At 42.2% G+C, this 27033-nt stretch overlaps 1 protein-coding gene across 1 annotated transcript; it reads right to left on the bottom strand.

The window, feature by feature from the left end:
* Nucleotides 1-591: 591 nt before the first annotated feature.
* src (v-src avian sarcoma (Schmidt-Ruppin A-2) viral oncogene homolog) lies at nucleotides 592-26102 on the bottom strand. The gene is made up of 12 exons (XM_054608556.1): nucleotides 25703-26102; nucleotides 10754-11015; nucleotides 10551-10650; nucleotides 8813-8911; nucleotides 7612-7715; nucleotides 6165-6314; nucleotides 5917-6072; nucleotides 4821-5000; nucleotides 4166-4242; nucleotides 3932-4085; nucleotides 3599-3730; nucleotides 592-3339 (listed from the first exon to the last, which is right to left on the bottom strand). The coding sequence occupies exons 2-12, from the start codon at nucleotides 11004-11006 to the stop codon at nucleotides 3131-3133; spliced, it is 1614 nt and encodes a 537-aa protein (XP_054464531.1). The 5' UTR covers nucleotides 11007-11015; nucleotides 25703-26102; the 3' UTR covers nucleotides 592-3130.
* Between the last annotated feature and the right edge of the window lie 931 nt (nucleotides 26103-27033).

Here is a 27033-nt window from a genome sequence, read left to right as displayed (position 1 = left end):
ATATTTTTAAATACATTTTGCTAATAAAACTTCTGTACTTTGTGGAATTTCTAATTTTGTAGTAAAAAGTCAAATATTTGAATACTTCTCCCGGCACTGCATTACACTACAGTATACAATGCCTCAATATTTACAAACACAAGTACATAATAATATTATGTCCCTAAATACAATACAGTTGATAAATAAAAACGTAATTTTCAAATGAATTTGTATTTGTGGATTCGATCTGGTTGTCCAACTGTGTTTTCTCATAAACGTATTTTTTTAAATCCTCTTAATATATAGTATTCCTACTTGGATCTAATTATGCTTTGCTAATTGCAAGGTCACTTTCCACAAATTATCATTAGATTATTGTAGATTTAGTTCACAACATTCATTCATATTCATGCAGCTGTATGTGGGAAACATTTGTTAAAAATTCACAGCCACACTGAGGCAACTGATTTATGAGAGTAAAAGATTAATGGTTACGACCTTTGATCACAGACTTATTTACTTACGTCAAATACAAACTCACGGAGTTCTTCCTGATAATAGAGATTGAATTCATTCAGTTGATAAACACGATAGGATACAGTTGGCAATATACAAATTTTATTCAAATGTACTTTCAAATTCGAACAGTATTCAGTAGGATTTAACAAAGAGCTATTTATCTGAAAATTCCCATTGGATACAGTAGAAAAGAGTATATATAGGAATATCACAGATTAAAAAAATATCTGCATAGCCAGAGAGAAGACCCACAGAACCCAACAGGAAATAACCTTGTCTTGTAATCAAGGCTGCATACAAATAATATGATCTTTTTCGTGCACTTTTGCTCAAAAGCATTGAGTGAGACAGGTCAGGAAAATAAGGGAACGATGCCAGATCACCTGACTACACCCATGCAGGTTAATGCATTCATTGTGGCATATGTCCACAGGACATAGTACGCATCACAGATATCAAACTCCTTCAATCCATGACAGCCAAATCATCTTCTGTATGGAGTTTAATCATAATGAGTAGTGCTTTATGGACAACAAGCTGGAGTTTTCAATCAAACCATTAAGCGATTGCGGGGATGGCAGCAGACACACACATACACACACTGTTGGTCAGGTGTATCAGAAAAAAACCAAAATGTTAAACAAGAATGACATTTGATTACATGCTCATTTACCAGCCTCTGGAGCAGCACCAAAATCATTTGATTATTAACAATGTAAACATTTGTGGTTTTGATTGTATAATGGGAAGGAGTAATGCTGGTAGATGATCAGTATCTGGCAAGACAGAACTGTTGCGAGTCAGTGGACACGGAGCAGTTCTCCTCAACAATTCTGTCAGTCATATTGAAATGTACAACCAAGATACGTTTCACAGAAATACAAGCACAAAAGAAGAAAAAAAAACATTTGTGATTCTATAATATATATATTTATATTGTTATTGTTATGTTATTCAACCCATAAAAGTACCATAAACATTAAAGTTTGAATGATGACGCCAAAAGTCAAATAAACAATTGGGTTATTTTAAAAGGAATAAATTATAAAGATTATATATACAAAAAAAATATTAGCCTTAAGGATATTTACAATTAAGTCTCAAGATGCCAATTAATTTGCTGTACATGCTGTTTATATGGGAAGGCTCTCTGGTCTGCTCCCTACAGGCTGGAAGGAGGCATAACCGTCCTCAGCACAGGATCGCTATGTTGCTCATTTATCACACAAACATAATATCTCCAGTGTACGATTGTGCACAAAGATGCACTCAATAGGAAAATACTGAGGCTGATTTAAGATAGAAATCTTCTTATTAATTAAGGTCAGAACAGAAAGGAGACAAGAAGATTTAACCTGATTTAAATTTAAATGCTTGATAACAAATCAGCACCTTGAAACCATGCTGGTGAGCCGGTTTGTACTGTACTGACGTGCAGGATCTCAAAACAGAGGGTTGTCTTTAGGAAGAACAACTGCTTACACAACTCAAACTTCATTGTAAGAAAAGTAGAGTAGTAAAATACACTTTTACACAGTAGAAGAGAGTACAAAAGAGATTTTCAATGGCACAAAAATCCTTGCAGCAGATTGCTAGTCTTCTCCATCCTGAGACGACAATGAGTGATCAGTAGCCATTTGTTTGTAAGAAAAGTCACAATTAGAAAATAGAAAGACTCTGACTGTTGTCTTATTTGAGTTTAGCTGTATGTTGGTCACAGCGATACACCAATTTGTCTAATTGGCGAGTGAGACGACACACTCTTCTGAGAATCAAAGGTGTTAGTCTGCTACTTAATCTCTCAACGGTTGGAAAACTAGCTGACATGTTGCACAGCTGAAGCATGATTATAAAGTCAAATTATTCACTTGAATATATTCCAGTTAATCCAGGTCTGACAACAAAATAAAACCCACAACGTCCTGGAAAATGATTTTACGCTCCAAATAGTTACTTGTCAAGTGGCAAAGTGGAAGACAGATTTTGAGCATGTGTGTTTCAAATGGTACACCAATTTTTTTTGTGAAAATAGACATCCTGAAGACGGGCTTTCAGCAGGGCAACGCTTTTATCCATCATTGATTCTCCGGACTCCCATGTTGGACCCGTATGCAGTCTTTTATGTCATAGTCTGGTGTCACTTGCAGCGTTGAAGCTGGCAAACTACAAGATCAGTCAGGTGAGTTAAAACAGGAAGAGTGCATGGGGAATGTATATTATTAGGGCGCCTTACAAACACAAGGAAGGTAGAAAACAACCTGCTTGGATGTGAAGGATGTTGATTTGACTGACAAACAGAATAACACAGTACTGTATAATAAAGTCAAAAAATAATACCACAGTTCAGTCTTTTACTTTGAAAACAGTCCATCAGAGCGGACATGTTGAAGAGCATGACAATGACTTTGGAAAGAGGCAGGAACTCAAAGTTGCTGATTGGTTTCATGTCCCACTGATCCTACTTGATGTCAGAGAGTAACCGATAGTACCCAGAATGCAATCTGCTCTCTGCCCCGTTATACAGTACACACATACCCTGACACATACTTGTCCATGCACTTTGGGAGTAGATGCACATGCTCAGTTTTGCGCATGCAGGACGCATGCACATTTTCCACGTTCAGCCCAGTTACAGGTTCTCTCCCGGCTGGTACTGAGGCTCTGTGGAGGTGAAGTAATCCTCCAGGAAGCCCTGCAGGTACTCGAAGGTGGGCCTCTCCTCGGCCTCTTTTCTCCAGCAGGTCAGCATCAGCTCATGCATGGATTCAGGGCACTCTGCTGGGCACGGCATCCTGTAGCCACGCTCCACCTGGTCTAACACCTCCCGGTTCACCATACCTGGGAGGGCAGAGGCATGATGTTAGAAGCATGTTATTACAATATGAAGCATATCATTTCTTTTGGCAAGAAGGCTCCCAGTCATAAATCTAAATGCTGTTGGACTGGTGGAGCCTGATGTCAGTATCTGAGTCTCAACCTAAAATTATTATATTCCTTTATTGATCCCCATGGGGGAAATAAAAAATATAACTAAATAAAAAAATAAACAGGTTATTCTATCAAACTGAAAAATGGGATAAAGAAAAACGCTCCTTACCTGGATAGGGCACTCGGCCTTTGGTGGCCAATTCAGTCAGCAAGACCCCAAATGACCAGACGTCAGATTTAATGGTGAAGCGGCCGTACAGAGCAGCCTCGGGAGCCGTCCACTTGATGGGAAACTTAGCTCCTGCAAGAGGACAGGTTTATCAGCAAGTTAAAATTAGATCATTTTAGCAGAGACTGAAACTAGAATTACCGCTTATGCCCCAGCCAACCAGTCATGTTGTGGTTTACATAACACAAACAGATATGACTTCCTTTAGGTTGTAAACTAAGCAGCTGGGGAACCACTGTAAAACAAACAAAAAAAACCCTCCTGTGGTCTCACCTTGCCTGGCGGTATATTCATTGTCCTCAATGAGGCGAGCCAAACCAAAATCAGCCACTTTGCAAACCAGATTATCTCCCACCAGGATGTTAGCAGCTCTCAGGTCTCTGTGCACATAGTTCATCCTCTCCACGTAAGCCATCCCTGAAGCAATCTGAGAAAGAGACAATGCTTTGTGATTGTCTGCACTGACAGAAAACACCAGAAATTATTATTATAATTATTTGTGCTGACCTGTGAGGCCATGTCCACCAGTTGGGGGAGGCGGAGCATTTTACCCATGTCACCTTTCAGGAAATCCAGTAAGCTACCTGTTGGCAGAGACACATGAAGGGTTCGTATAACATCATTGGAGCTGTTGTGTTCATTTCAGCTTTTCTACTTTGTCCCTTTACTCATGTGTTACACATTTATTCTTCTATTTGAGTATAAACATAATTAAGTGTTTATAATAAAATTATTATTTTCAATCTAGATTGTTTTGGTGTGAGTTGCTTAGTTTTAACGATCGTCCGTAGAGATGTCTGCCTTCTCTATAATGGAACTATATGGCACTCTGATTGTGGTGCATCAAGCACCAAAATATGTATTTTTGATTTTGAGATGAACTGCCCCTTTAAGTTTCATTTTGAGAAAATATAACACTTTTTTAAATATTTGAATTTGCAGTCAGTAAACACATCATAGCCTGACTTGGTTTTGATTGCTTCTGGTCATAAGAATGTCCTTATAGTAATGCAGGTTTTCAGTAGATACATTTACTCAAATACTTTTTAAGTTAGGCTACAACTATTTGAAAAAAAATATATAGAATGAAAAACATAATTTGTTCCTGAGTTCTTTTGAAAACATGTTTATATTTCAGAAAGTGTGATGAGTCCATTCTGACCTTGTCCCATGTACTCTGTGACGATGTAGATCGGTTCCTCAGACACCACAGCATAGAGCTGAACCAGCTTTTCATGTCTCAGCTTCTTCATGACCTGAGCTTCCTGGAGGAAGGCCTCAGGAGACATAGTGCCGGGTTTCAGAGTCTTTATTGCCACCCGGGTTGTCCCGTTCCAGGTTCCTGAATTAGAAAAAAAAAGAAAGAAAGATGAGAGACACATCAGTATTGATTGTTACAAGGCAATCAGATATTAGCTTCCAGCATAAAGTCATGCGAACCCAAATGACCAACACTGCTACAGATAGAACAATACCTATACCAGCCATTTCCAACAGATGGTACCTGCAGTTGGGAATGAGGAAAGATTTTGAGTAGCTATAATACCTAAACACCACGAAACTTTAGAGAAGCGAGCAGAGAAGTTGAAACATTAAGCTTGTGATGTGATGGCTAAATTGGATAAATGGTTAAAGTTCCTTGCTTCTCCCATTAAAAGTGGTAGATATAGAAATGCAAACAACCTGAACATTGCTAGGTCAGTTGTATGAAAAATAATATCGTAAAAACATTCACTTTTATATCATTAATAGTTCAATAATATCCCATTTAATATATTGTGTTGAACATTTGGAACATGAAGTATGGTGTTGATTAAGGGATAAACTGATGGAGGTAAATCTGGCAGAAAAGTTGGTGACCACAGGCCTTCTCTTAAACATGCTATGTTATTTATCAATCAAATCCCATATCATTGAGGATTAGTTCTACTTGTATACTTGCTGAGGTAAAATGTTATATTTATACTTATTCCTTTGACCATCTGGCACACTGACCATGCCAGCTACGAGCTATAGCAACATTAATAGCATTAAAGAGAAAAGAAGGAGCTCAAATGCTAAAGATTTGAAAGGATAATGGTGGAATATAACTTCTATATGCACTTTGGTTTTTACAGTTTGTTAATATTTTACTGGAAGTGTGCCTTGAAACTTCCTTGTCCAATAAGAGCAAATGTCTCCACAGAATGAGAGAAAATCAGCAGAAGCACTTTCTGAGATACTGGCTTTATCAAGAAATAGATCAAAGCACGGCTTACCCATCCAGACCTCTCCAAAGCAGCCCTGTCCAAGCTTGAGGTCAAGACGGAGGGACTCTCTTGGGATCTCCCAGGCATCCTTGGATAAGCCCTGAGTCTGAGGCTTCAGCACAGGACAAATGTCCGTCAGACTGTGACACAGCCCATCAGAGTGCTCTGGGGAACACAAGAGAAGACATGTGGTAAAAAAGGAAATCTGGCTTCTTTGCAAACCACAGATTAATTTTCATATGACAACACGAACTCACTGCGATAGTGGTTAACAAGCTGCTGCAGGTTGCTGAACTGTGTGCGTGATGTGATGTAGAAGCCTCCACTGTCCAGCTTCCTGATCTTGTAGTGCTTCACATTCAGCCCTTTGGTGTTGTCATAGTCCAATACAGACAGACAGTAGGCACCTGAAAACAGGGAGAGCAAATATGTTTATACATGACAAGTAGAAATGTACTGGGGGCATAAATTATTTAAATTAACTGGGACGAATCAACGAGATATCAAATTTATTAGAAAATTCACAAAAATATAAAAGTAAGTTAAACGGCATGATCAAATTTTTGGCATATGGATATTTAAAGGAGAAATTAGGCTTTCAAGTTTTGGTGACAATGTGCTTGTCACGCCACCAGAGGGCAGCGTCAGTCAGATGAATAAAACAGCGTGAATCCCAGAGCTCTCTGAATGTTTGAACTGGGTGATATGGCCTGTGGTTGTACAGTCCTCAGCCTCAGCTCCACACTGACCTAATTCTGTCGGGCTCACCAACCCAGTACCTCTCCACTCACTCATCTACTCGCTCTCCCTCATCCCTCCCCACCTTGTCCCTTTCCCCCCCCCATTCTATGCAGGGCTTATATTGATATCCAATAGTGGGAAACTACGGGAATCCTGAACTGTACATGTGTACACAAATCGCACACACATGCACACAGAGCTAGCTAAACCTGTGGGGACTGCTTTGCTGCAGCAGTTTGCAACAGCTGAGCAGCTGCCTATCAGAACTATCTGCAGACTGAGTCCCACAGGCGTCACATCCAACCTTCTCCCATCTGCCTGATTCGTCTCTCCTCTGAACCCACACCGCCGCACAGCTGGCACGACACAGCGTGGCACACGATGAACAGCACGGCATCATGTCTTATTGCATGACAGAATTGGATTTCTTCACCTTGGTGCATTTTGGTAAGACATGCCATGTTGTTGTTTTTTTAATTATTATTTGGAAAATAAATTAAAAGAACACAAAGGTGCATTTGAAAGAACTACATTTGAAAAAAATACTGGTGATAAATGGTACTAGTTGCAGCAAGTTTCACAAATTTCCAGGTCTTAACAAACTTACTTCCCAATACTCAGTGTTAAACCCTTGGGCTGTTTAAAGTCATACAGTCTATGGTCATAACTCTCCTTTTACCGTTTAATAGGGCTGGGTTTCATTAAAATATCAAAAAAAATATTTTGAAACTCATCATTTGTATCTGAATAACATATCCCATGTAAAGGCAATGGAAATGTGCCTCCGTTGAGAGTATATGAACAATTTCTTGAACAAAAGCCATTTTTTATTTTAGAGAATTTTGGAGCTTTCGAGACTCGACACATTTTTATACTTGATGCTGAGAGCACATTTTGGTCTGAGAGCACGTTTTGAGGTGTGAAAACAAGCCCAACAGTGTTCCTTTTGTGAGGCAAACTTACCTTTGGTGGTCTCACTCTCACGCACCAGGAAAGTCCCTCTCCTGTTCTCTAAACTTAGCAGCATCCTCTCTGAGTCTCGGCGAGTGATTTTACCAAAGTACCACCTGGTGAAGTTGAGAAAAAAAAACATGGGACACAAAGGGAGTAGGTTGGTGAGGGGAAGAAGATGTATGTGGGTGGAGGAGAAGGAACGACGAAACGAGGGTGAGTTGCGGCTCATGGTTTTTCAGAAAGTGTAGTGAAACTTCGTCTTTGCATTCCAGATGTAATGCATACTAATGCCCACAGTGCAACAGCTGCTTACCTGGACTCTAGAGTCAATCTGAGATGACTGGAGGGGGCAGGAGGAAAAGTGAGAGATTGAGTTGTTATAAAAGTATAAAAGTAGTTTGTGTGGCTTGATTGTATAAGCAAGCAGGTTAGCATGGAAAGTAAAGTAGTGTGTGTTCCCCAGGAGAAGAAAACAGTTAAAGTACCTGAGTCATTTATAACAAGTTCTTCCACATCTTTGGAAAATACACTTATTTGCTTTCTTGACAAGACCTAGATGCATACATACCACTCTCATGTTTTTAGGGTAATTATGAAGCTAGAGCCAGAAGTGGGTTAGCTTAGCTTAGCATAATGACTGGAAACAAAGGGAAACAGCTAGCCTGTCTTTGTCCCCCTCCCCAAAAAGATATTTCAGGGCGCAGTGACTTAAAGGGACTCTAGCCTTCTGCATGAGGTTGCAAGGCCACCAGCTGAGACTTCAGGAAGTTGCTGAGCCTGACAAAGAAATAGTCCCACACATAACCCCCTGATACAACCAGAAATTGACGTTTTCACACTGTTTTCTTACAGATTATAAGACAAAATATAATGTGTGCTAATAAGTGAGCTTCACAGGTTTAGGTAGGTGGATTTTGTTCCCTTTGGACGGAGGCCATGTTAGCTGTTTCCCCCTATGTTTCCAGTCTCTATGCTAAGTTAAACTAAACAGCTGCCGACTGCTCGATCTAACAAACAGACATGGGCGTGGTTTCAATCGACTCATCTAACTCTCTACAAGAAAGCAAATAAGCGTAGGGCTTTCCTCTGAGAGCAAATTTTTTTTTGTTCACAATGACATAAAAAGCAAGAAAATCTTCAGAATCAAACATTTGAGTGTGCTTAATTAAAGACAGATACAGAAGACAGCAAGAAGAAAAAAAGGGTTTACTCTTCTGCCTGGATGGAGTCAGAGGGAGCCACATAATTGCTGGGGATATAACCACTCTCTCCAGTGGTGAGGGAGCGCGCCAGCCACCAGTCGCCTTCTCTGCACAGATGAAAAGATAACACAGCTTCACAGAGGCTCATCACACACCCAAGACACAAATGAGTCAGTCTGACTTAAAGGGCTGGTGTTTATCAAGTTTCTCAGATTATAAATGAATGCTGCTGCTGATAATTTAGTTTTTCTTTCTGTGGCCACTTACATTTTTTTTTGTTCCCACAGTAATTAAGCCCTTGGCTCCTGGAGAAGCTTGATAAATGTAAGCCCAGGTATCTCTACTATTTGGGTGTTATGTAATTATAAACAAACATGCATTCATGTGGGTATGAGAACAGGGAGGGATGGTGCTTGTGTGCTACAATTCGGGAGTGAGTAGCTTTGCAGCACTAGATTCACTTCCAAAGTATAAATATCGTTTGATTACATTATTGCCTCTAGTTGACCTGGATTGATTCTAGTGCTGCAAGGCTTCACACCTACTTCCTCACACTACTTCACTGAGAGTTCAGGGGCTGCATGGGCAGAGTTATGTGGTTTGTGCCTTTCTAGTGGAGTGGTATTACAGTGCAAAAGTACTTTATATATGCTTCAGGTGATACAAACACAGAGACAGACAAACGGCACATTCAAATACAATTCCAGGGGAGATTCACAAACCTGCAGTTCACCTTCCTCCTGTAAAAAAATTGTGATGGTTTGTGATGAAATGGAAGAAGAGAGATGAAAGGGAAAATGGTGGAAAAGAAAGGGGTTAAAGAAAGAAAGAGAGCACGTTATGAGCTGTTGAAGAATAGCAGAGTACAGACTCATAATATGACCAATATGGTGCATGAAGCTATGACCCCTAAAATATTTAAATCATTGCATAACTTGCAGACAAGGGAGGCACAATGATGAAGCAAAAAGGGTGAAAAACATGCAGGAGGCATAATCTTATTATAATAAAAGCCTATCAGGTCACTCTACATGGCTACAAAATGTAACTGGACCAATCAGAAAGCTTTGACAAGCCTGCCTGACACCTTATTTGACTGTGATAACCCGTCTACTAATCTTAGAGATTGTTAATGGATTCTGGTTGTACTTGACCCAATAATGATCCAGGTCTTGGCTTAAGGGGCCAGATGCAGTGATAATCCACTATTGTCCTCAGCTCCTGCCTTCTAGGTCAGCAGTTTGTTAGTAGGGAAGCAGCACTGGGGGTGCAGCACTACACTATATGGTTCACTGCATCTCTATTGATTCATAGTGCAAGTCCTAAAAACAAGCATTGGCTCTCCACAAACAGGTTGGATTTGTGTTTGTAAACTGGGTCTCTCACTGCGTCTGCATCGCAGGAAAAAAGCGATAAAAATAGCCACATCCTTACTGAGGTGGGCCGAGCAGAGAGACGTAGTCAGTCTTTTTGTGAATGAAGCAAAGATTGTGCAGAAATGCGTCAGTTGACACAAAAAAAGCAAGCTCTACTGAGGAACCTCGTTTCTATGGTTACAGTGGGTTTTCAGAGAGGCGACAGGCATTTCGGGTTGCAAAGCAGCCAGTCAGACAACTGAGCAATAACTCAGAACGACAATCTGTGGACGTGACTATGTGCAGTTATCCCTCATCATTCACACAGTGAGAGTATATGTGACAAAGATTTATTTTAAAAAGAGGGCACGTGATTCTGTATTTTCCTTACGTGTTGTTGACTATCTGGAGGCGTTCACCCTTCCTGAAAGAAAGGTCCGAGGCCGTTCTAGACTCATAGTCATACAACGCCACGAATGTCGTCACGCCTCCTAAAAGGACAGAAAGTTTGGCCGTTATTAGAGACATGTTGTACATACAGTTAAAACAACAGGCAATCAGCAAATCATGAAATTAAAAAGTGGAGGTTCTCACCTGCTAGTGTGATTCTGTTGGGAGAGGTGACAGTATTGTTGTCCACACCTCCAAACAGGGTTAGCTCTGCACTATTGGTCGTCGACGGATTGCCTCCCAGACCTCCGTCCATAGTGGGACTACGATTGGGTGTTTGGGAATGTTGGTTGGAGCCGGGGTGGTGGCCGCCAACCCCTCCACCAGAGCTGAGGTTGCCATCGAGGCTACGGGCTCGCTGACCAATGTCCTTGGGCTTACTCTTGGATCCCCCCATGGCCAAGGCCTGTAGTGAAATCAAGGACGGAGATAAAAAAAACAAAAACTGTCTATGAGAATACAGCTGACAAAAAAAGAACTTAATTGTGCATTTCAAGATAGTCTGAAATATAAATTACATAATATTTTGCATCAGATAGACTTGCTTTCTTGTGTCATTTCCTCAGAATACATTCTCTGGAAAAAATTCCTCTGACTGCCACAAGGCCAGATGCAGAAACCAGAGACGGAATGGAGACCACGGCTCTAAACCCTCTGAGACATAGTGTCATGTAGACCACATGAACCACAACTTCCCAACGGACGGTGGAGCAGCTGCCACTCCACAGTTTCCCTACTGCCACCAGCTGAGCACAAACACACAGCAGACATGTCGCGCATTCCTGCATGAACATGTGTCAGACGCAGATGCACAGACAGAGACATCAGCAATTTGTGGTGTCACAGTCCATAACTTTATTCAAATTAATCATTTAAAGAAGAGTATGTTTATTTATCTAGTCAAACTTGGAATCACTGGCCAAATCCTATTCATATCCACGCCCTTTTAGTCATTTAAGGGATATCTGGGGAAGCAATAAAACGTATTTAAGCCACCTGGTTCACCAAAAAAAAACGATATCAGTTTAAGTTTACATTATATTACTAATATTTTTGCCGATATACCTTGCCATGAGACAGCCATTTCTGACAGGGAACTGAAGCAGCTCCATTGAAAAAACACAGTAGTTTTACCTTGCAGAACACAGGGGTTGTTGATCTGTGTAATTGCCTGACGTTAATCCAAACTAACCCTTTAAAAACACCAATGTCACTCTGAAACACAAACAAACTAGCCGTTCAAGGCAACGGTAGGCCAGCAACTCAAGTGTTCTGCGAAGAAAATAACTGTTTTTATTTTTCCATGGAGCCTTGTGGCTTTGGCGAGAGCATTGAAAATGACCTTCAGTTTCAAGTAGGAAACATAGACTAGCCTGCTCACTGCAAGGTTAACCAGCATACACTTAAAGCCATATAGATTTTTTTTTAGGTGGGACTTTCTTTGAGGTGGCTAAACTGACACCCTGAAAAGCACTAGTCAGATAAGTGCTTCACCATGTTGTTTTGTGCTGGGGAGGAACACTGGGTTAATCAGAGTTTATTTACTTGTTTTACTTTACTGATTGTTGCTGCTGCATTGGAAACAAGGCTAATGGGAGACTTCAGAATAAGCAAAACGGTAAAAAATATGGGCTGTAAAACCCCCCAAATTGCCTGAAAGATGCTAAAATGCTCTTTAACTTAAACGTGAAATGTGGGCTAATAATTCCCTGATCTGATTACATAACTACAAGGGAGTGACCCGGTGCACATTACAGCTCATTTGATCCCTTGTTAATTTGAAACAATTGATTAGTGCAGCCTTAATTGTAAAATAATCAACACATGAATTGATAATGAATCTCTCTACTGTGCAGTACACTGATCCATTTATGTGCTCTACGGGGATAATAACATTCAGCACAGCACACTACTTAAACATAGTTTTTATTTTTCATTTTGCTGACTGTTAAAACAGTGAAGTAGTTCCAGATAGATTTAACCAGTGTGAGCATAATGAGTCATTAGATGAGAGTTTTCAGCAATGGAAACATTTTTTAGATACTCTCCCAAGCCCTGATGAGAACATACCAAAGGTCAAGAGGGCTGTTTTGGATTGGATTTGGACTCCGCGTCTCTTCATCACTGAAGGTTCCCCGCCTACTCGGGCTGATGAAGTGGCTCTAATAACAGCTTAGTGCCAGGAAATCGTTACACTAAGCCTAAGATAATTTAGAGACTCAAGCCTGTGCTATCATGGATAGATATAACCACGGGGGTCCACTAGGAAATGCTAATTTAGAGAAAACACCAAGTTGGGGTGGCTGGGGAGCCCTTCTGATAAGCAGAGGAGGGTCTGAGTGCATATGGGTGGTGTCGTGGTGCTCAGCCCTCAGCTGACATCCCCTGCCTGACTGTTGCTATTAAGGAGGCCATGCATCTGTTGGATCTGACATTGGAGTCAACCGTTGCACGAGCCCACTCCCATTCACAGGCAAACATTTTAATCCTAAAATGTGAGACGAGCTCCGATACACAGGCTAGCAGGCATGCTCGCAGTCAGGGCGATGCAGTGACATATGGTGGAAAATGCGTGGCACAAAGAAGAGCTAGGCTATCTAACATGCAAGGGATATTAGCAAAGCTGTCACTGGTTCTTGTCGGTCTATTTGCCTGCTCTCCCCCCCCTCCTATTTCTGGCAATCTGCTAGGAGAGGGGAGGCAGAGGCAACATGGGGGGACAAGGGCTTTCAGTCAGTTTTGGAGATTCCTTTGGATGTACAGTATGTGTGAGCTCATCCAACAGACGAGTGCAGCTCAGAAACAGAGAGAGAGCGGAAGCAGGAGAAATCAAAGGAAGGGAGGAGCGACGAGGGGGGGGTTCATTCTGGGTTGGCATCATAGTTGGGGAGGGGAGGGGGAGGAAGCGAAGAGGGGTCAATGGAGCCGGACAGTCGATACCCCCTGACTCCCCCTCCACCTCCCCCTCTGCCACCCCAGGGCGTGTCTGCATAAATGGGGGTCGCATCCCCAGCAAGTGTAACATAGCGTGCAGGTTGACAGACACAGGATTGTTGCAGACACAAAGACGTCGGGTGACTCAGGGAGCTGCCCTTTGTGTGATTCGCGTTCTCCCCGAGCAAGCAGACTGGTTGCATAGTTAATAAGCCATCGGCGGCAGAACACAGCAGAGACCATGCTTCTCTCATCTCTAGTTGTAGGCCGAGTAAAAGCTTCCCCCTTTCCACACAGACGCTTTTTTTCACTTAATGGTTGTCGCCTTAATGAGGGATAACTCGGAGTGCTTAAATAACACATTACGTGGACAGACCATTGCTAAATCATGGTGCAGACATGCTGAAAATGTTTGTAGGACAGCAGCTGTGCATGTAACATGACATCTGATTTGATTTAGCCACTAACAAATTTCAAGGTTGAAGAGAATTAGGTTTATTTGGCCAGCAGCGTCCTTATACTCATACTGCATACGCAGACAAACACACTGAAAACTCCCGGAAAGAGTAAACTGAACCAAGTAAACACCAAACAGAGCATTAATAGAGTCTTGGGCCATTCTTCACACTCAGTTTTGCAACAAAACCATCTTTTGTCAGCTCACAGCAGGCGGCGTAAACAAGACACAGAAGTGGCCTGTAGCTTGCAGGCTGCCAGATCTTAGCATGTTTTAGCTCTAACAGCCGGCAGGAAATATGGAAATGATGGAAGTCATGAAGACAAACAATGTCATGTTTTGCAGGAATCAATGTTTGTGTGTGTGTGTCATCAGTAGCTAATGGTAACGAGAGCCTGATTCTGGTTTAATAGGGCTGAGGTACTGTAACAAGCATCCACTGTCTCAGGGGGTGGGGGGGCTGCAAGAAAATCCCCCTGGCAAGATGGGGGCGTGTGGCTGAGTTTGTGGGGGATTTGTTTAATTATGCATAAGATCTGACAATGAATTCCAAATCCTTCAGGTCTCCTGGGCTTTTGGTAAATGGGAATAGTCTTTTAATATTGCTGCCGGGTTTTTTTTCCCCCTACAGGATGTTGATTATCCCTGTTTTGCTTGCTTTTTCATTTGCTATGAAAAGAAAACAATTACGATCTCCTTCATTGAAATAAAAGAAAAGAGGTGGTGTCTTTGTACCATTAACCGGCTTCACTGATGGAGTCTTTGTCAGGGCAGGATCATGACACTGGTCCATTTCCCCCAACAACACAGGCTTTGTAATGAATTCTCCGTGGCTCTGGCTCGTTTAAAAAAAGAAATCTTTTCATCATTTCGGAAGGATCAAATAGTTGTGAACATCAAAATTGAACAATCCTGTTTCAGATGTTCGGTATGCATGCTCAATGAGAGATTCCCCACTACGAGGCTGAAGCAAACCCGAAGTATTACTGAGGGAGACGGTTAAACTCTGCTATGTGACGTGGCATGTCAGGGCTTGTATGTTGAGATGACAGCTACAATAAAAGACCCTTCCCTTCTGCCTCACAGTGCTAGCTGCTATTTGGCATGTTCTGACAATCTACCTTCACTAATAAAGACCGGTCTGTAATGCCTCAGGCAGCAGGTTAAAGGTCACAATTAAGCTTTAGCTGAAACACTACAATTACAACAATGAAAGTCTTGTCTTAAAACTGTGTCACATTGCAGGAACAACAAGGAGAAAATGCCTTGTCTTTTTTAATAAATCGTGTCCTTAGAATTATTAGTTATTTAAATGACATTAACATTTTCTGTTGGTCTATTTCTAACATAATGTATCATTGGCCATATAATTAAAATAAGAAAGGGTTTTTATACCTAAACCCAGTCTCTAACTTGGATTCATAAGGTTCAAGTTACTGTGACTAGTTTAGACATGACCCGCATTTAATATGCAGGAATGTGAGATAAACTAAAATAAATAAAATGATAAATGACTTTCTAGCTGTCTAGTTGTTGAACATTTTTAGGGATTTTCTCAATACCATTCTCCTTTGTGACTGTAAGTCGTGTACTTGAGCAGACAAATAGTGATGGCGGTGATTACATTCCAGGCTCAGACACTGACAGGGATGTGCTCAGCTTCACCACCTAAAAAGAATTACATTTTGGATCAGAAGAGCAAGATATGATCTATGATATGATATGATATGATCCTGAATGTGGCCATTGTGCTGGTTAAAACGACAGGTGCAAGACTGTAGGGGGATGTAGTTCTGTTTTAACTGCAGTTAGATAAGCAGACATGTTTAAAATTGTTTGTACATATTTGTGTGTCTATAGGGAACGTATACAGTATGTGCATGTGTGAGTGAGTGGTCCTGATGTCTGATGCCTGCCGGATGTATTCCTTCATCTCAATGCTCTCTATGTAATAACTACGGGAGGCTTTGGCTCCTGCGTCACCAGCCGCCAATCGTAGCATAATCCAGCCCTGCTTGTTCTGTCCAGATTATTAACATCTATTCCCTAATCGTATTTGCCAGACGCCGTGATGACATTCCAGCTGGGGCCTGCATACAACACGGGACGCTGCAACGACAAGACAGGACCGACCGGTTGAACCACTACAACCGCTGCTGCTGCTGCTGCTGCTGCTGCTGCTGCTGCTGCTGCTGCTGCTGCTGCTGCTGCTGCTAGGCCTCAAAGCATTTCTGCTTATCCTGTCTCAACAAATCCATCTGCTGTGGAAAAACAGCAAAACACATCTCCACCTACAATAGTTTACACGCCACTTATACAGTTTGATAAAGTAACCCAACACTCACTCTGTACCACGACAGGTGGGCTGGTTCCTGGTTCTGGACAAAACATTGAGTATAGCTGAATGTCATCTTGTTTCACTTCTCCTTAAACAAACATCAAATGGAGGAAATGGCTTGTTGGATATGTTTGCACACCACTGCAACCCCCGCACAGGTCTCAGCAGCTGACTGGTATCCATCCACACTTTCCATTTGCTTCCCCGTTAGGTCGATCATCACAAAAGGGCTAAGATGAAGTAACACAGCAGCACAGAGAATGTTTTAAAGCTTGTGGCGTTGCGGCTCTTTTGTACTGTAAGTACACATTAAATCAAACCACGAACTGTGAGCTCTTCTTCTGTGTTTGGAGGTCTGAAGGTAAACAGACGCCCCCAATGGCAGGACTCTGCTGAGTCCTGGATAAAGTGTGTGTACCGATCCCCCCCCACAACCACCCCCACCCTGTGCTCCTGTCACGGACAGACACAGGGATGGGGAGTCGGTGAAGTCAATATTTACCACTCCACACACACACACACACGGTCATACACATAGCTCGTTACCATGGAGGCGATTCCAAGCATTCCACAAACCAACAAACTACACAGATGTACGATAGTTGCACACAGACTTTTCTGGGCCAGAACACTGCATGCCTATCTGATGAAGAAAAAAGGCAAGATTAGCAAAGGCTCCATCTCTCTATAAATTATGGGGGATATCTGTCACTCCCTGAGAGCTTTTGGGAGAGAAAAAGAGGAGGGGTTAGACAAAGAGAGAGGGATTGACTCAGAGAAAGAGAGAAAACGTGAGATCACCTGAGAGAATTCTTTCCATTGTTAAATATTTCCGGGGCCTCCTAAAAACATTCATGTTTACTCATTTTCCCAGTCTCTAAGGAGGCTGAAGGGTTTTGGCTTCCATAATAGGATCAGAGGCCGTGAGCCCTTTTCCCTTTCTGTGAATGCCCATGTGTGTGTTAACATTTCTCACCCCTGGTACTTGTGTTACAAAAGGCGACCTACAGTGTACTCAGATCACCTTTTTGTTTGCCAAACGCAACAGACAGCTAACACGACCTTTAAAATCATATGACATCTCTGGGCTCGTAGAGCTGAGCAGCTGGCCGCTCTATCTTAAACCCCGTGCTTACAGAGGAATTTTTTTTTTGTCCACTTCCAAACAACAAACACTGCTGGCACCAACTGTAGGTTCATGGATTTTCTGTTATCCCCTGTTCCTAATCTGAGTATGACATACACCAAATTATTTCGGGATTGAGGATCAGTGAGAAAATATCTGGGCCATTTTAGATGAGGTGATGTCTTGGCTTTTGCGGAGAAAAGGGAGAGACCTACTGAAAGAGTTTGTTAAACGAATAGTTTCATGATTGAGAGGCGCTGATAGACAGATTCCTTTATCTTCAGACACAGCCAGGCTGGCTGTTTCCCCGTTTCTGTTCATTATGCTAAGCTAAACTAACAGGAAGAGACTTGGACTCGACTGAGACCTTTTCTCCCAGATTATAATTCACCTCCAGTAATCTCCTCCTCCTTTCCAACTTCCGTCTTCTCCTTCAGCTCATCTGGAACCACCCCCTCCCAATCCATCCCCGACGTTGTGTCAAATCCCACACGGCAACACTTGAGCCCAACAGCAACACAAATATGGAGAATATGCCACGCCACAGTGGGACAAATATCATACAACATTTTTCCTGCCACACTGACGACCAGTTCTGTCCAGTCACATGACATCTATCTGGACCAAGTCGTACAGTACAGAGTCTCGTTGTACCAGGTAGTGACTTCACACACTCTGTGGTTGTCTGTGTATTCATACCACAGTCATTTCACACTTTTCCCTGTCAATTGTGTCCTGCTTTTAAACACTCACCTCTGAAGTTCGTGAAACCCTCGTCACTTCATATGTTTCCCTACTCGAGTAGACCTTAAAAAAAAATTAAAACGTGCACAAAAAGTATTCCCGTGAATTAACTGAGACGCTCGACTAACCTTCCTAGACTGGGTGTGACAGGCATGGCTTAGATGAGACAGACAGAGGACATTACTGTAATTTCCTTTGCTTAGCTCATCAGGTTTGTTGCAAAACAGCAAATAACTTCCAGCACATTAACCAATAGTTACCATTGCCCAATTAAACAGTTTACAGTTACATGTAGGGGAACACAAGTAGGGGAAAGCATAAAGTCAAATGGAACACTAAATAACCTCATGTTAAAACACATGTCATGTTTTATAGCCCAAGGTCTGTCAGCTGTTCCCCTATCGCTGGTAATGAATACAGACACGCATCCAGCAGCAGCAGCAGCAGCTATCATTCCTCCTGAAAACCTTTGAGATATGAGGCATCTGTGGCATGCACAGTACCGTGACTGCCGTGCAAGGGACCCGGGGGTGTTCACTGTATTGTGTTGATAGAGCGAAAAGCTGCGTATTGTTCCTTGGTGGCGCATTAGACACCAAGAATAGACAGAATACTTGAGATCTGCTCCACTGTTCTACCGACAAACACTCAGGTTGTGTTGCTTCAATCGGCTTTACATCCTTTTCTCTCCGTTCTGCTCGCATATGAATATGGCCATTAAGTGAACTGAGACTGATGAGCTGTGGTCATGTGTTCAAACAAGAAGCGGGGAAGAGAGAGAGAGAGCTGGTGAGGGAGAAGAAAAGTATAATCCTCAAGGGTTTTGGCAAGCCCCCCTTCCCAGTCTTACTCGCTCACATTCGGTCTACCCCCACCCCCTTCCTTCCCTCTAGCACTCTTTGCCCATAATTTCCCCAATCCTTTCAGAGGAAGGAAAAAGGTGAAAATAAAGGGTCTCAATTCCTCTGATGTGTCACATGAGGAAGAAAATCATCCTTTTTATTTTTGCTTACCAAATATTCGTGAACTGCTAGTAAGGGGAGTGGGGAAACAGTCATAAACAAGACAAACTCTATGGTAATGCCACATGACAAATAAGAGACGCAGCATTAGCACATTGGATTTGGATCTTCTGCTATATCATACGGGCCCATCAGAATCTGATTTATTGGCCATGTATGCGTATGCATACAAGGAATTTACCTCCGGTTTCTTACAATCACTGGTACACAGAAACAGACAAATATACAAAAAACAAGGAGATCCAAGAAGAAAAAAGGATAAACATTTAACTAGTTTGTACACATGAAATATAAAATGCAAAAGTATATATATATGAACATAAAAAACAAAAAACAACGACAATGAAATGTAGATATGCCATGTTTTTATGGTTCAGTTTGAACTCTATGTTTTAATGTTTCAGAGTAACTAAATGTCGCCTACAGTGAACCCTTTAATTCGCCCCCTCTCATCACATTTCAAAGAGGCAGCATTCGATCTGCTCAAGTCCGCATTGACTCCAAACTGCCTCATGCTTCGGTAACCTAGGGCTTTCACCATTTAACTTCTCAACAAGCAGTAAGAGAAATCCCTGCAGCCCAGACATCTAAGGTCCAAGAGAAAAAAAAATAGAAAGAGCTGCTAATCAAATAGAAAATGCTGGATCATTATATAGCAACATAATAGCATGTTTAAATGTTCGAATATGTGAAAGTAAGCCAGGTGTGCATGTGCGTGTATGTTCATTGTGACATTCCCAGGTTTGTTGCAGCAGTGCGTCTGAGCCCAGTCATGGTAAAGGAATGCAATGGTGAAGAAAAGGCGAGTCGCGACTCCTCTCCTGCTCGAGCAGCCCAAAGCAGGAATGCACAGGGGAGCAGGTAGAGACACCGTCAGATGCACAGGGCTGCCCCCCGAGGCCAGATGTGCCACCCAGCCCAGCGCATTCCCTTCACCGTCTGTCAGGGAAAGCAGCAACAAGCAGCCACGTTGAAAGAACAAGAATGTGAGTCAAGGTCGCAACTCACACTGTGGTTGTTCGCCCTGCCATGAACGGGCTCTGGACCAGATTGTGCTTATTGTAAACACAAAGTTAAAAGAGTGCTGAGGGTGTCATACGGCTGTGGCTGATCCTCAGGTGAGACAAGAACATCTCTATTGTTGTTATTGTTCAAAAATATATATTTTTAAATAAGGCTTCACTGACAGCATGGGAAAAAAAGAACCATACAAAACATTTCAGGAATGCAGACTCTCTGTGCTTCTGTGCAGATGCAGAATTATAAATATAGCATGCTGTATCAACATTTCTATAGCTGCTGTGGCTGAATTCAAACTGTGAACAAAAACGCAAAGATCCCAGCCCTGCTTCCTTAGAGATAAACAAATAAGAGCAGCACCCACCAGGGTTTGGCATTACAAAATTTGAATGTACCCGTGTCACACTTCATCATCAAACACAACTGCTCCCAGCCATGACATTTCCATAACAGATTGGAGGGCGAGGCCCACCAACAGTGGAGTGATTTCCTCCATCTCTTTTAAACCACCCCTTTGTTCAGAAGGCGCTGATTTCAATATTCAAATTCGGTGAAGCGGGGAACTAGACGCTGACTGCGAGGCAATCAGAAGCAGAGAGTTGGTGGTGTGGTTGGAGCTTTTCTATCCGAAACAGACGGGTGGGTTCAATAAAATTTCCCTGCTGAGACAGAGGAAGATGGCTGTACTGTATCTGATCCAGACTCACAACAGAGGTGAGAGCAGAGGTCAAAGACGAGAGCAAACACATCATGTACCTGTCAAATTTAATAGCGCTGAATTTCGATACAAAAAAGTACAGTAAAGAGGTGAGGATGAAAAATACTGGAACAAAAATATCGCTTTTTGTGTGAAGCCAGTGGGACACAACAGTGAGACTCAAATGCATTAAAAGGCACGCAAGGCCAACCCGGCTATGTAAACAAAGCACAGAGCCCCGATTACAACACACACAGAGCGAGTGTGACTTCATTCTCTGCTCAAGTAGACTCCTTTATATATTTTACATAGCAAACAGTTGTTTGCTGCTATATTAATGCCCTGAATACCATATAGAGAACCTGTAAAGTAGGTGGAAAGTCCACTTATTTTGAAACACCAATGAGTGCAGAAGTTTTGCTCCAAAACAGTCTGTGAGCTATAAAGCTAAATATGAAAGTGAGAAATCACAGCACTGGTGGTCAATCTGTGATACCAGAGTAAAACATTACTTATTGCACATTTAATATATCAATTACAACAATCATGCAATGATTATTTTCATTATGTGTTATTCTACCAATATTTTCTTGATGTTCTATACAACATCAAACAATAGTGAAAAATGACACAATAATGTCTTTTCAAATTGCTTGTTCTGTCCAACCAACAGTCCAAAACCCAAAGGCCTTCAGATTACTATCACATAAGAAAGAGAAAAGGAGAAACCACTTGGAAAAGTTGATTATATTTTTACATAATTTTGGTCGATCATCAAATCAATTAAACAAATAATTGTTTTGGGCTCTAATCAAGTTTTCTTTTGTTGTGTTAGGAAGTGATTACAGAATAAGTGAAGACAAGTACAGGGCTTCATAAACAAGTGTTGTGATGTCGCATTTAGTGTTGTGATGGAAAGCCTGGTAAGTACAGTGAAGAATAAATTCTGGCACCGATTCCACTCCTTGATGCGTAATGTGACTCAGTTAAATCATGATATGTTCCCACATCCCTTAATACATATATAGAACAGGAAATTTTACACAAATATTTTCCTGTTCTACAGTTTTGTTCAGACGTTGGATGTGACGGGGTTGATCGTCTCTGCAAGTAAACGATCTGCATAAAAACTCCCATGTCAACATATCCCACAGTGTCTCTCAGAGGATGGATCGCCACACGCTTTAAGAAGGGGGGGGAGCAGCATGTGCTCCTCACAGCATCTCATCATCCTGACCAGGCTCGCACAGCTGCGCCTACACAAAGCCACACATAGAGAGGCTTCTTTCGAAAATGCCAAAGACGCTTTTCTTGTCACAAGAAAACGTCCACGGAGCGATGGGAATGAGTGTGTGAGAATGATCGCCCTTTCCACAGAGGCAACAGTGGGTGGATTGAGTGGAGATGCGTGGCCTGTGTCACCCTGGAGCGTTCCCAGAGCAGAGGGACAGGAAGTGGCAATGGGATCCTGGGAGGATACAAGCCCTCCTCTGTTTGTCTGTATCAAACTACTATCAGATACTTCATTCAAATGGCCAGCAAGCACAGGCCCCTCTGACAGAGGGCTCAGAGGGATATGTCAGGGCCGCTTTCAGTGCTGCCTCCTTATCATTCAACTGCCTTTACTGGTTTGCAATGAACCAGCTTTGTGGTTTCATGTATGAGCAGTGTATACATCCCCTTCTCTCCTGCGGTCACTTATACAGGAAGTAATAAAATACATAGTGGGAACTTCAAAGTAGAATCGTCATGGAAGTGAAACCCTCAGGTCCATGGCCGACAAAGCGCACACTGTAACGAAGGCTACAATGAGTGAAACAAAAGTAGGCCACAGACACATAAAGCTTAAACGGAGAGAGAGACAGGCGGATAAAGACAGGATGGGAGCGATGTGAGACAGGGAGAAAGAGTGAGAGAACAGGTGGCACCAGCATTCCCTTGCTCAACCATGTGCCCTTGAATGTGGCTGGGCACTAATTAGCAACAAATCTGGGCCAGAGCGACAGAAGTTTAGTATCTGTCGCATGAAAAATTCAAAGGCTTTTGTCAGCAGAGAGCCATCACAAATCTCGTACCCCTCTTTCGTGTATCTCTCTTTCTCTCCCTTCGGAGTTTGTTGCACATCTCATTGGCAAACTGAAGAGGGGTTGTTGGCATTAGACAAGTGTTTTGTTTGTTAATTACTCCGAAGTCAAAGGGGAATAATGTGTTGTTTCGACAAAGAGGAGGCACACTACAACCACTACTACTACTACTAGAGCCCCGGCGGCTCGATTACAGTCATCCTCTGTCCGGCAGTTTGTGAGCTCTTGTTTTTTTGTTTTTGTACATCGCTGGCCAATAAGCTGGATGCTCTTTCTGTATCACAAACAATTGCAATATGTCCTCGGCGCTCAATGCCAATTAATCCTCATCTGACCTAAAGGAAAAGTGGGCCACTCACTAGATCAAATGATGAACTCAGCAAACTGCCCGCTAGAGAGGAGTCTGTTTAAATGCAACTGCTCAGTTCACTTCAGTGCAGAGGCAAATACACACATCACTATCAATATGCTTGGCTGGGATGCTTGGGAAACAGTCTCTCTATAGACCACCCCTAAAGGGTTCCATCCATCTCTCTCAATAGGTGCACAAAGGCAATTTTGAAAGTGGAAGCGACTTGTCTTAAAGCCGCCGATTCCTCCAGGGCCGGATAGCTGTGGAAACAAGCAGTTCATTGATGCCAGTCCCAGTGTATCACCCTGACAGACAGACCACTCCACTATAAGGGGGGAACAAAGGGGCCAGTCCACAGCCACGTTGCCAATTAGCAGGAATTTCGGCCACGAGAGCCACTTTTCCACCAATCGCATTGGAGCTGACATAAACATCTACAGCTTTCACTGGGAAGCATTCATGGGATTCCAAGGAGCATTAGGTCCCCTCTGTGGAGCCTGAAACCGGGCAGTAAGAAAGTACAATGGGCCAGCTCGTACCACTTTCAGAAACACTTCTCACTCACTGGTTGGCTGCGTGGCCCGGTGCAGAATGCATGTTATTAGCCTGGTAAAAACGGCAACGGTTATTATTGGCATTACTGTAGATGGAAGTTTTTGTATCATGAACCATGTTTTCCTTTTTGACCATATTAGATGTGTGAATTTAGCCGAATGTGTGATAAAAAACAGACAGCAAGCAAAAGAGGGCATCAAGCAGGCCATTGGGGGGGGGGTTTACATGCAACAAGGCCTCAACCCGGTCAGCATCAGTTTGCAGGTCATTGGCCTGATACACATTTTAAGGGAACTGAATCCATATGTGTTTGCCTGCGTGTGGCCAAACATCATAATTCCTTCGGGTAAAATCCTCCAGAAAATCTCAAGAGAATTCTGTGAAGGATTAGTCTAATGCACTACTGATATTTAAATATAATCGCAATTTTATTTTCATAAAAATAAATATTGATGTCTCTCTGGAGAAATGTTTCAGACTTCTGAAAGGATTACAGAGACTGTACAAACAAGCTGGAATCCACTGCGGGTTTATACACAATATTTAGGTTTTTGGCAGATCAAAAAGCTCTGAAAACACACTGCATCAGTGGCACAGCAGGTTCAAGTGTTTGTGTTTGTGTGCGTGCACGTGTGTGTGTGTATGTGTGTGTGTTTGTGTGTTTGTGTGTGTTCCGAGAGCGCACAAGCTGAATAAAGTGTTATATCTCAACTTTCGTTATACTAAATGTCTCACATAGTAACGTCTCGCACAAACATCTGAGAGTAAATCTGGTCTAGACGCTAAACCAGGTTTAAAATTCTATAAAGGTGACAACAGACAGAAAAGTTAGCAGATCTGTGCGCTGATCCTGGACCAGCAGTCAGGACTGTCGTGTACAGCAGCCTAGAAACAGTAAAGGCCAATATCACAATGTTGAGACACACAATTTAAAAGGATATGGAATGTATCTATATGGTCATGGACATCAATTACAGACTATACAATTACTTAGTATGCTCTATTATTAGTCTCCACCACATTAGAGTCAGTATTTGGGCCTTTGAGTCATGTTGAGTGGGAGAGACTAATCCTTCTTTAATGTGTGTGGGATCCTAAGGAAATCTGTGGCATGAACAAGCAAATTATTTCGAGCAAGTCCTGTTTAAAATGTGTACATCCGCTCTGATCTTCTCACTCACACATAAAGCAGCACAAGTACAGCAGGTAGCCCATAATAAAAACACTCACTGCAGAGCGGCTACAGCTGCCAGGTTTCAGATTGTCTTGTAAGGGCTTCTAACCAGAGAGCCATTTCTCTTAAAATTGAGAACATGCACAGAATAGTGTTGAGTGATTAAGCTCTGTGTGTTTCCCCAAAACATGCTGCAGAACAGGGACTGTATAGTACAGTATGTGGCCTAAGCTTTATCTTTTCAAAAAAAACACAAACTAAAAACTCTGATGAGTCACTGTAACTCTCAGACTGCCACAGTTGCCGGAAAAACAGTGATTTTGATGAATCACAAAGTGAGAGATGACAGTGACCTACATGTACTGATCATTCATAGATAAGCAATAGTACATTTGTAAATATCATACAAAGCAAGATATTAGCGAATCATAGAGGTGCAACATCTGAATCAATAGAAGAGGGTTTATGTCTCAAAATCATAGGAGAATAATCTACTGCAGCACAGTTGAGATCAAACCTCTCATGAGTCTGCCCTGCCTGTCATTACTGAAGTCACCCGCACTAAAATAACAAGTTTAGGGGCTACTTACCCTGATGCGCAGGCAACCGGAGATTTGGCGTCGTCGCTGTTCTGACGATCAGACAGACGGATCTCCCATCAAACCATTCGTGAACTGATAGAAGAGAAACCAAAAATGCTCACAGATCCTAAAAAAAAAATCAGCAACTCGGAGCGGCTGCGTCGGCGGCGGCGGCGGTGGAGACAGTCGGTGCCAAAAGGAGCGACAGAGAGGCGATGAGGAATCCCATTCAGCTGGAGGGGCGGTCCGGAGGCGAGGTCATGACGGGGAATGACTCCGAGGATAAGGAAAACATCTTCCAAGTCACGGATGCATCAATTACATTAAAGAACAAAACACCAGAATGCACGATCGCATATGGAAACCTGGCTTCTCCCCGACGCCCGGTTTCAATGCAGAAACAACCCAATCATGACCAAAACACTGGGAGGTGATCATCTGAGAGGCAGGCAGGGGAGGAGACGCCAGCGCATTGTCAGGCTCTGATTGGTGGGATCCTTTGATCCACAATCGAGTCCCTGATTCTAGGTGAATGGCGTTTTAATGGAAGTCCCTGTTCACCTGAGGGTGCAGGTTCAAACGTGGCTGATCACTACTATTACTAGTATTGTAGATTGTTTTTGTGCTGAATATTTCAGTCAGCTTGAATGCGTTTTCATGTTTTAATCATCTCTATTTTTCCATTAAAATCTGTTGATTTCAAACGTGGGCCATGTCCTGTGACTGCAGCATCAATGTAGGCTTTTTTCTAAATAAAAATACCTGCAAAATTTACACGTTTTCTATTTTTTGGGTGTAAAATCTAAAATCATATACAAGCTTCTTTGTACCTTTTTGATACAATGCTGCCACCTACTGTTCAAATGAGATAGCATGTCTGTAACATACAAGCATGGATGAGCATACGTGCAGGAATAAAGGCCAACACACCCTTTTGGCCTACTTTTTGTTGCAATATGTTTTTTGTTTTGTTTCTGGGAAAGTGTGAAAAACTGTTAACTTCCCTAAAAGTTGTACATCTCTGAACTATCTAGTCAGCCAAATCAGACACATTTAAGCTATTCTATGTTCTCTTCTTTTGATAACTAATGCCCGCCTCCCACTTTGAAAACCTCTGTTGTAGAGGATACATTTCATTTCGTGTTCCCTCCACTGCCCAATTTAAGGGAGGACAAATGTCCACTCTTAAGGAAATTCAGTAATGAATCCAGATTTCCAGACTTTGTTTTTGTGAAATTTACAGAAAATGTACATAGTATTCCTTAAATTAGGACACTTGTTTTCTGTATATTGAATGTTTTTGAATTGATGTACCTGTATTTTACGATAGAATTTGTGTC

This window comes from Anoplopoma fimbria, chromosome 12 (assembly GCF_027596085.1).
Source record: "Anoplopoma fimbria isolate UVic2021 breed Golden Eagle Sablefish chromosome 12, Afim_UVic_2022, whole genome shotgun sequence".
NCBI classification, from domain to species: domain Eukaryota; kingdom Metazoa; phylum Chordata; class Actinopteri; order Perciformes; family Anoplopomatidae; genus Anoplopoma; species Anoplopoma fimbria.
The sequence above is the reverse complement of the archived record's forward strand: the minus strand, read 5'-3'. Positions and strand labels throughout refer to the sequence as shown.

Bases quoted from the DNA above. Each gene is read 5' to 3' on its own strand.
- src (XM_054608556.1), bottom strand. From the start codon at position 11,006: ATGGGGGGATCCAAGAGTAAGCCCAAGGACATTGGTCAGCGAGCCCGT. The intron at 8,912-10,550 runs GTAAGGAAAATA...TCATCTGTGCAG, and splicing joins CTCCAGATAGTCAACAACAC to AGAAGGCGACTGGTGGCTGG. The intron at 3,340-3,598 runs GTAAGGAGCGTT...CTGCCCTCCCAG, and splicing joins AGGCCGAGTGCCCTATCCAG to GTATGGTGAACCGGGAGGTG.